This window comes from Suillus subaureus (assembly GCF_016647635.1).
Source record: "Suillus subaureus strain MN1 chromosome Unknown BJ212scaffold_80, whole genome shotgun sequence".
In the NCBI taxonomy this organism is placed as follows: domain Eukaryota; kingdom Fungi; phylum Basidiomycota; class Agaricomycetes; order Boletales; family Suillaceae; genus Suillus; species Suillus subaureus.
The window spans coordinates 52,177-62,655 of NW_024538636.1; the positions used below are offsets into that span (position 1 = coordinate 52,177).

General features: G+C 42.9%; 2 protein-coding genes across 2 annotated transcripts; both read right to left on the reverse strand.

The window, feature by feature from the left end:
- Positions 1-1,254: 1,254 nt before the first annotated feature.
- On the reverse strand, positions 1,255-4,608 carry BJ212DRAFT_1304857 (uncharacterized protein; the record flags this gene model as incomplete). The annotated part of the gene is made up of 15 exons (XM_041333685.1): positions 1,255-1,479; positions 1,534-1,657; positions 1,825-1,882; positions 2,032-2,088; positions 2,181-2,495; positions 2,552-2,692; positions 2,787-2,791; positions 3,253-3,282; positions 3,541-3,657; positions 3,705-3,776; positions 3,854-3,936; positions 3,968-4,070; positions 4,396-4,408; positions 4,460-4,494; positions 4,571-4,608. 15 exons carry the CDS (start codon positions 4,606-4,608, stop codon positions 1,255-1,257), a joined length of 1,416 nt encoding a protein of 471 aa, XP_041186248.1.
- A 2,348-nt stretch (positions 4,609-6,956) lies between these two features.
- On the reverse strand, positions 6,957-8,113 carry BJ212DRAFT_1449998 (uncharacterized protein; the record flags this gene model as incomplete). The annotated part of the gene is made up of 4 exons (XM_041338784.1): positions 6,957-7,011; positions 7,173-7,516; positions 7,890-8,008; positions 8,047-8,113. 4 exons carry the CDS (start codon positions 8,111-8,113, stop codon positions 6,957-6,959), a joined length of 585 nt encoding a protein of 194 aa, XP_041186249.1.
- Positions 8,114-10,479: the final 2,366 nt, after the last annotated feature.

Here is a 10,479-nt window from a genome sequence, read left to right on the forward strand (position 1 = left end):
CAACTGTTCTAGCCCCCAGAAATTAAGGGCACATACTTGGGAAAGGGGCACAGCATATGAGCTGAGGCCAAGCCCTTGTGATCCGACCCCCTTGAGCACACGACCTTAACACATGGACACTAGAGGCTGTGCTTGTTTTCACCTAGCTGGTAGTTAATATAAATGTGTGACTCAAGACACATATAGTATGCTTACAGATTGCAAGTTGTCTCTGCACTGATAATCTCTTGTATTTCTGCCTCAACATGCTTCTTAAGCTTCTGGTGTCAGTCCACATCTACTTTTGCAAATCTGCACAATGAAGTCTGCGGTTGTCCAAACCTAGCTCATTGAAAGTTTGGCTTCATGACAGAGACACTCTACTGCAATGTCATAAAATAACTTTTCTAAGAGTTTCTGTCAGGAAGCCAGGCCTGCTGAGATGATGTGTTGTGCAAGGGTAACCTGAGCAAAGTGGCTGCAGAAGTCATTGAGGTTGAAGGGAACTTCTTCCTGAGTCTATGCAGGTATTACATTCCTGTTTTTGTTCAAGTTCAAGATTTCTTCAGAGTGTCTGGGGAGGTGTGAGTGAGATGCAAGCGAAAGAACATGATATGCACAGCAAGTAGTATGACAGGCTTAACCTCCAGGATGACCTCCAATGGGTCTGGGACATGACTCCCAAGGAATTCTGCCCAGCCCTTGGAGTTCAGCCAATATGCAAGGATGATTAAGATCTACTGCCAATTTAGAGAGGTATTTGAAGTTTATGATGTCTGAGGCTGTCAAGTTCCAATGATGCCAAAACGTGATTGGTGATGATGGCAGTAGGTGAAATGTCTTGCTCTATGAGATTGCTAGAGAGGGTTGTTGAGCTGGGCAAGTCGGAGAGGTAGATGGGCGTGTCAGACTTGGGATTAAATCTAGAAAGAGTGATCAGAGTAATAAAGTAAGGAGATGAATGAAGCGTACCATCTCCTGGATGCTAAGAGCATGATAGTATATGTAGATGCAGTCCAGAGTCAGAGAATTTGTTCAAAGCTGAAGCACAAATGGTCATAGATTGACTTGTAACTCACAATGGACTTTATTGGCTATTCACATCCATATTCATTTCTTGTCTGAACCAGTGGCATGTCATATTTAAGGCCTCGTCACATACTACAACACCAGAAAGTAAAAAACAATGTTACAACCTGAAAGCCATGGAATATTATGAGATTTTGAATAACACAAAGTAAGATAATAACTATCAGCCTATTAACTGCACTTTGATCAGAAGCTGGGACAGATGTTCTCTTCATCTTCACCGTCAGACTGGGCTTGTGCTTTCTTCTTCCCTTTAGCTCTCCTTCTCTGTTTCACAAGTTCTGCCTTCATGTGAGTTTCAGAAACACAACTCTGAAAGGTATATGCAGCACCCTCTGGCATCCCAACTTTCTCCTTGTAGAATCTAATACCAAAATGAGCTGTGGTTGGCAGATACAAGATGCCACGATCCTTCAGTTTATCGGCATATTAAGGGAAGTTCATGGCAGGGTAGTGCAAGTGGACATTGTTAAGGATGTCCTTGATATGCTGCAGTGGTTCCTCATTGTCAGACTCTTCATCACTGTCCATGTAGAGTGCAAATGACCTCTTGAATGGTTGAGGAGTCATGTGGCTTTCTCCCCATTCTCTAGCAAGTATTCCATCAGAGATGTCATTGGAAGAGGATGACAGGTGAACATGATTATGAATGATTGGTGGTATCATTTTGGTGGGCACCCTCTGGAGTGGCAACATAGTTCGCTCCTTATGTGTCTTTCAAACTTCATTGAAGTGAGGTGTGCTGAGAAGAGTGACACAGGAGTTGTCTGGATCTCCAGTTTTGAGCTGTAATTCATGAGCATCCTGTCATACCCTGTAGCAAATAAGTATCACAAACCAAATAGCTAGCCCACTCCTGTAGGTCCTGGGTACACAGTGGGTAGTGTGGAGCGTTTGGCAGCAATGAATTCACCTAACAGAACATGTTCTCTCCAAATTGATGGTCAGAGCAGCATAACTTACTCTTGACTTTCTCCAACTTGTTTGGGTATGACACAAGCGATGATGGGCTCTGCTTGCCTGAAGAAGACACATCTGCCTTTCATTTGGTTTGCTTGAAGTCTTTTAGTACAGGATCCTGCAAAAAGTTAGTACTATCATGTTGTGCTGACAACTCATAACCAAAAAATGCACAGTATTGACAACTTCGATAGTAACTACCTTCTTGTTCCTGCTGGAACTTTGTTCCACCCTCACAGCTTTGAAAGTGCTATCAATGTCAAGTGACATTAAAAACCAGTGAGGTGGGTCCATGTGGCAGGCAGTAGACAGGCACCAGCCCAAGTGTTGAAACTTCTTGGGTACATCCATTGTGGCCTTGATGGCGTCAAACATATCGAGATGGCAATCTGACTCAGAGTAGAACTGGCCCACATATGTGGTCCATTTATCTCTATTTGTGGTATGGAGAGGAACTCTGAACTCAACTGGTGTGACTTACATGAGCATCCCATCAGGCCTGAGTGAAATGGACTTTGCTCACTTTTTTCAAGTTGACCATTGTCCCATTGTGCAGTAAACAACTCTTGATTCGTCCCCCCATAGAAATGCTGAACTGCACACATGCTGCTGGCCTCCTCTTTGTCGACATTTGGTGGTTCTGGATGAACACCAAGGAGAAAAGCTGCAGTTTGCACACAGGTGCGCTGATGAGCAGAAGGAATTGAGTTGACCATTCTAGGGGTGTAGTATGTGACAGGCTTGGCAACAACACTCACCATATCTGACTTTTATCAAAACAGTGAAGGCTCAAATCAGTGAGATGTGTAGTTACTGTGGGCATTTACTCATTTTCCTCCAAAAAACATCCAAAAAACATTGAATTAGAAGATAGAAAATTCCCTGTATATTACCTGTGAAAACATTGAAAAAAAAATTGATGTATCAAAGATTTTCTGTACATAGAACATAATTCAAAAATTAGTCATTTTTTCTCAAGGAAAATGCTAAATTTTCTATACTACAATCAACAGCCAATGTACAACAAGATGTAGTATGATCATTAGAAAGTGGAGGAAAGAGTTGCCACATGAAGCATTCAGGTCCACATAGCAAATATTGTAATTTACCACAAAGCAGTGCAAAGTTACATCATGGTTTTATCCTTGTGGGGATTTCTGACATCCATGATAATCAGCAGGATGAGCAGTAGTTGTGCCTATAAGTACTTTGGGGGTTACTCACCCCAAGTGCTGTGAAGCAGAGATGAACCTACTATGAGAGATTGTAAATAATCAGCAAGAGCAAGAGATCAGTGGCACTAATGATCTGGCAATGTTCCCCACCACCGACATTCCACTAATCACAGCGATAGTAACAAGTCTGAGTCTCTTTCCAGGTTCTCCAGCAAAGGTTTTTTTTTATCTATGGCCAGAGCACCATTCATCCAGCAGTGCTTTGATCCACCAGAAACCTGTGATATGTCTCTTGAGTACACAAGGCATCACTCTATTGGGTGATGATACCGCTTACATGGAAACATAATGCGCAACCCTGTTCATCATACAGATGGATATAGTGAATCCAAGGGCAGCCAATGCATTCAACACAAGAATGAACATGCAATGCTTTAGTGTATGGTTAGAGTACCTGATTGTCCATGAGGATTTGAGATAGAAAAAAATTAGTTTACTAACCTTGAAAGAGTAAAAGCACCCATACAAGCTGATGGAGGAGTGATGAGCAGCAATGTCACCATCATATCATATCTGTAGTTGTGATGATCGTCAGGAAGTCATGATAGCATGATAAGATCGACCATGAATGCAACTGTAAACCACCATACCTTCCAGTTGGACAAAGCCACATCCCATAGTCCTTGCATGGTTGTCCATTTCCAAGGCCCATCCATTCTCCCATAGCCATCATCTGCAAGGCAAGCAATAGTGAGTAACCTTACCTCTGGAGTGAGCCATCTGGTGTTGTAAGGGAAACTAGGGAGTATAAACATCACACAAATCATGACTATGATGGTGACACTGCCTTTGGTGTAAAATAACTGCCTTCAGATACTATGTCAGCTTCAGCTAATGGCAGAGACAAACATTTCTCACTCCCATGAGGCTTGTCCAAGTTTTCTCTACATGCCTGTAGTAAGTATACCAGATGTAAACAGGGATTTGAACCTAGTGCTGAGCATGCCTCCACAAGTAATGAGAGTTGTTCTACAGCAAGCTTGCATCGCTTGTAGTAGCATCCTGATATAAGAAACATGGTACCAGGGAAAAGGGTGCTTTGGAAAAACCAAGAAGTAAATGGGTGAGAAGAACCCTGGTATAACTTGGGTTGAATGATCATAAGACAATGACAAAAAATGAGAACAAGTACTTCTGTGTGATTCCTGCATAGTATGGTTAGCATTCATGGTCATGAGTAGCCAATATCAACAAACCTGTTAATGTTGATACTACACCCCACTTCACCATACTACAAGAAATCAGATGGGACATCTGTTGTTTCATCATGTGTCTTGCGCAAGTGCTTTATGTCAACCACTGGCCACCTGCAGATATGACTGAGTGTGCTCATCTTCTTTTGCATGATGATCAGCATGCTTAGACATTATTCTATCTTTTATACCTGTCAGGATAGTTTTGCCCATCACTAGAGCAATGTTTGAAATCCAGTCAGCAATGGGGTATCACATCCTGAGGCCCATAATTTATCATGGACTGCAAGATTAATGCAGTGACCGAAGAACATTCAACAAAATTGTGTGGGCCCTGACATTGAGGCCAGCTAGATACTAAAGTACAGTAATGACAATTTGCGCTCCTTGAATCTAACTTCAATCACTCACTCAAAGGTTCAGTGAGTACTACAAGGAGCTCTGATTAAAGGCATTGCTGTCATATCCGCATATCCAGATCTCAGATCCAATCCACATCTTATCCCCCTCCAACATCTCGTCATCCAATCTGTCCACTTGTCTGGTCTGGTCCACAATTCATCCAAATCCACAACCAGTGTTCGTCTCCTTTCAGTAATCCCCTAACTCTGGCATTTTGGTTATCGGTATATCCATCCTGCTCACTGATCTGTTACCTATGCTTCATTTCTGTTTCATTATTTGTGATCCATTTCAACTTACCAATAGACTATCCATATGCTTCATACATAGCCTTGGACCCTGCTGATTGATCATTCTGTTAAATACCTATAGTATATAACCTCCTGTAAATCTCTGTAACACCTCAGTTCAAATATCATCTTAGTTCTACTCATTCCTGTCCCCCGGACTTGAGTACCTCCACTCTCGTCACCCTCCAAGACTTAGGATTGATTCCTATAGTCTATCCATATTCACCTCTGTCTATGACAGTCCACTACCATTAGTTTCTAGTCTGGACTCATCCGGATTAGCCCTACAATACTTATCCCACATCCAGAAGTTATCCAGATCCACTACGCTACTCGTCTGACCCTCCGGATGCATTAGTCTTGCCCTTCTGAAATCAGGGGCAATACTTGGGTAAGGGGCACAGCACACAAGCTGAGGCCAAAGCCCTTAGGATCTGTTAGCCCTTGAGTATGACCTTAACAATTGCCTACTGCATGAGACTGATGTGCGAATTATACCAAAGGGCAGGTATGTGGGTCTTGTGGAGGGTCTGAGAGGAAAGGTAACTGCTGGGTGAAGAACTTGTGACATAGTCACTTGGTGATCAGGGAGTGTCTAAAGTGTGTTGTGATTTTGTCGATGCAGACACTTCATAATATCTGTATGATGCACCTGCAAAAGGGCTGTCTTTTGCTTTGAACCCAGCCTGCCAATGTTGCCACCTACTAAGTTTGACAGTCTAGTTTTCACCCTCACAGATCATCTATTCAATATAGAAGACTGGCACTGCAAAGTGTCACCAAAGTGATAAATGTTGGACCAGAGAGGGCAATATCTTGCATAAACAACTTCAACTTGAGTCCAATTGCTGTCAAGTTCAGTGCAGGCCATGACTCTGCTTAACAAAGTTTCTCACCTGTTCACCAGTTCACTGATGGTGTGTGACCATCACATTGCCAAGTGTCAGCCTTTGATGGTAATTTGAACTTATCATGATATCTGGGGAACACATGAATATCTGAACTTACCAGAGACATGTCAGACTGATGGGAACCAAGTTGGAGATACATGAGTGTGTTGCTGTAGTATGCCTGACTCAGAGAGTCAGCCTCCAAGTCAGGTCATTGGCTACATCACACATCCATTGTCATGGTGCAGGGAAGTGTCTGCATAAGGCAACTTCAGACTTGGGGAATGTTGAAAGTCTTACACTGGTCAAGAGAAACCAAGTTGTTGCTTGTGGACATTGCACAGATGAATGACAGGCTGGCCCAATGTTAATGGTAATCAATTAATCATTCAAGTTGGATAGTCCGAGTCACAGCATTGATGGTATAGTTTGACATGATCATGAGTACTAATGATCATCTCAAAAAGAGAGGTCATCATCTGAGGAGTCCAAATCATCATCCAACTGTGACTCAACTGCAGGTACTGGCTCACCCCACCCCCCTCCCTCAATACTGTCACAGTCATGATCATATTCATCTTCTGATTCGGACTGCATGTCCTTACCTTTTGAGTCAGGTTGAAGATCAACATCTATCTGTTGTTCATTGTCATCTTCTTTGTGGCTGCCTTCATCATGGCTTCTGGTATCATCTAAGTTGATATCCATACTATCATCTTCCACTGGTGTTGTCACTGACTTGAGGGTAGAACAGTCTCTAACTATCCTCCTCAAGGCTACTGGGTGCCCTATGCCTAAGTCAGTGTAATGTATGAACATATTGCGATCAACAAAACTAGCTCCGACAAATCAGAGTTGTTAAGCCACAGGACATGCTCCACTCACATTCTGACATAAAACTCTTCCCAGTCATCTAGTTCATCCTTGGCTCATGCTAATGAATTTCCATGGCATAGTGAAGTTATGCCACGGCCTGAAATGAATGCAGGAATCAAATGAGTTCCTTGAATCACTTGACCTGGATTGAAGAATCCAAATGTGTCATAGTCCAACTCTTCTACAAAGGCCACTTTGGGCAGGCAAGCACACCATATGCCTGACCAATGATCTGATGATATCAATGGTGTAAGCCACCTGACATGGAGGAATGTGAGGTGGTGTTTCTCAGTTTGACTACCTTCGATCCATGTGTCTAACTGGTAAATACCCAGTACATGAGCATACCAATATGGGTGGCTAGGTGAGGTTTCCCCTGAGAGCACCATAATATCTGTGTTGGTTTTGGGGTTAATGGTATCATATTCACACCTCATGTAGTAGGTTGTGTAGTGTACCTGCATGGTGTTGACCACATAGACCATATAGTTAGGAATGATGACTGAATTGTGTTCCTTGTCTGAAAATGTATAGTCACAATGACTGACATCCAACTTCTTCAGCCAATATAAGATGTGATCCTTCAGTTTCAAAATAAAGTTCTGAAAGCTGTCATAAGGTACCTGGTGGGCGAACTGGGCCAAAAAATTACCTTGGTAGCTGGATCGCCATTGTGTTCTCTGAGGAATTTGAACAAAGAGACCAGATCATTTTGATTGGTTGCAATAAAGTAAGGGTCTTTGGACAATGTTGAAGCAGGAGAGTTGACCAGTGATTTGTTGATCGAGGAAGAGATACCTGCTGATTCTGCAACTCACCATAGTACATGGCATCTCTGTTCATGCTTTGCTAGTTGTGCCAGAGAGTCTAGCTTGCAAGTTAGGGGATAGAATGCCTTTAATGCTCTGTGTGCCAACTCCCCCTAGCCAATAATACAACTTCAGAACCAACATTGAGGGGAGAGAGAATGCTTACAATCTGAGTGGTAAAAGAGTCCATTGTACCAAAGAGCTTGATGGTTCGTACATAATCACCCATTGCATGAAACTTGTAGGTGCTAAAATTAAACTTTTTCAGTCTGGGTCCCCTAGATTCTGAAGAACCATCATTAGGTCCAGCATGCTGGGCAAACCTTTGTTGGCAAGCTGCCTTCTCTTTCGGCAATTCCACAGTCTCAAAGGCAGCACAGGTGAAGTCATGAAATTTCCACAACTGCTTAGAGAGAATTGTGAACACCTCCTCGAGGAAACCCAGACTTGACTCTGTATGAATTCATAGCTTTGTGAGTGCATGCCACTGAGTGAATCTGTATAGAAGAGACTGCACAATCATATCATGGCTATCAGGAAACAAGCCTTCAAACACAGGTATTGCACACTGGAAAAAGGCCATCAGCAAGTTAAGTAGAGAACAGTCGAGTCAAGTAAAAACAAACCTGTAATATGTCTTCAAAGTCCTGTGCTGCCAGTCTCTTCATCTCAGATGTGTTGTTTGCAAACATTCGAATCGCCCCATTACTGAAGGTCAGAACCTGATCAAACCTATGATCAAATAGAGTTTATTATGTGGAGAGACTGTCCCAACTTTACCTACCTTGCATCTAGGGTTGCCACCAGTTGATTCCCCCCCAGAAGTGAATAAAGGATCCTGATGAGGTGCATGAATAGCACCTTCCAGGTGCCCAACTCACACTCATGCATAAAATCTACAACAAGCATTCAAAATGGATCAAGGCCCAGTGCTCCCAACTTCTCAGCAAAAATGTTTTGTGAGTTGCTCGTCTAAGCCGGTATGGGAGAACAGTGGACAATTCACGCTTACTAGAATAGGCACCCAGAAGCCCTCTCCCAGCATCTCCTCAACTTTCACACCATCCACAGTATTTCCCAACTTATATATATACTCTCATGCCCTGATAATATTAGTCAAGATGTAGACTTGAAGGTTGTTTATATGGTTCTTCATATCTTGAAGGAGGCCTAGTGAAGGGAACATACTTTTTGGCATGAGACAATGTGGACATGGGCATGAACCCATGTCTTTGATAGTGGTGATCAAAACCCTGAAACTTGTTGAGTACCTTGCCCATATTCACAGAAAGCACCCACTTTTTAGGATAATTGGCCAAGTATGTAAATATATGAGGAAATATTCTGCGTAACACACCATCAGCACATTTGAGGATGATACCATGATGGTACACATAAAGAAAGTCTTGATCAAGCAAAGTATCCCAGCATGCATGAAATAATTCATGCCAGCAGTGGGTGTGAAGGGCAGCCATGCCACTTTTGGATATGCAAGGAAGGCTGCTCAGAACATTGTCAGGAAGCTGATAGACAGTGTTAAGAGCGATTCTTGATAGTACAGTAGGAGAACTTACTGATGGTAAGAAACCCACAAGGTGACATGCACTGGACTTAGGTGCAGAACAAGTGTACTTTGTCAGATTTCCAAAGTACATGTAGAGGGGCCAGGCCTTCGCCATTCTGAAGTTCACAAGATGTGTGGCATCTGAAAAAAAACATAAGACCAGCAACCACCCATTCCAGTGTACATCTGGGCTCCCTTGGGAGCTTCTGCACCTGGTCTTGGGCATCCAGCCAAGAGTCAGAGGTATACAACTTGTCAAATACTTGCTCTTCATGGTTATCCAACAGATCCTTCCACAGACACTTGAAAGGCGAAAGGTGAGATGCACTCACCTGTATGTCTGTGAAAGCTGACTGAATTACTTTGATGAGGGGGCGAAAATGGAATCCAGGGACAGAAAATGGTCTTGCATCATCATCCTTCCATTTGGTGGGAATCTTAATGGTGACACTGGCCTGTTTCCAATCATCCAGAAACTTGATCTTCCTCCTGCTGGGGTTGTTGGCTAATTCCTGCAAACTCCTCCACACTGAGAAGTTATCCAAGTGCTTTGAGTTGAAATCTTCCGCCAGCATCACTTCTTTGATGAGGCAAGTAACTTCAACCTCGGATTTTTTATTGCTACCAGAATTCATCCAACACATCAGTCAATAGATTGTCATATTTGGAAATGGATATGGAGGTGGGAGGATGTCTGGATCAGTCTCCAGTGGCAGAGCCATTGGACAAGTGTTTGAAAGTAGTGAGGACAGGACAAATTGGTCCAGCTTGAAGGACAGGCAACAAGGGTATAGTCGACAAAGTCCTAGAGAATTAAAGGTTGTCTGAAGGGTATCTTGTAGCATCAATAGAACTCTCCTGATTCTAGATTGAGGTGGGGCTGGATTTTGAGAATGCTCAGAAGCATTATCCATGTCCCTGTCAGAAAGAGTAACATCCTCAAAATGTCTAGGTATTTGTCAAGTCAGACTCGGAGGGTGCAAAGAATCTTCTAATGAGCAAAGAGCAGAACAAGTGAGTTGTCAGTCAACCAGTGGGGGTGCTAACTCAGATATACCATGAACATTGGAATCAACTGTATTGTTAAAACTACTATCAGTATAAAATCAGGGCAGCAGCTGCTCTGACACAGGCCATTGTTGGAAGTGCTCTGAGTCACTTGAGCCGATAGACATGCCAGTTGCCTTGATCT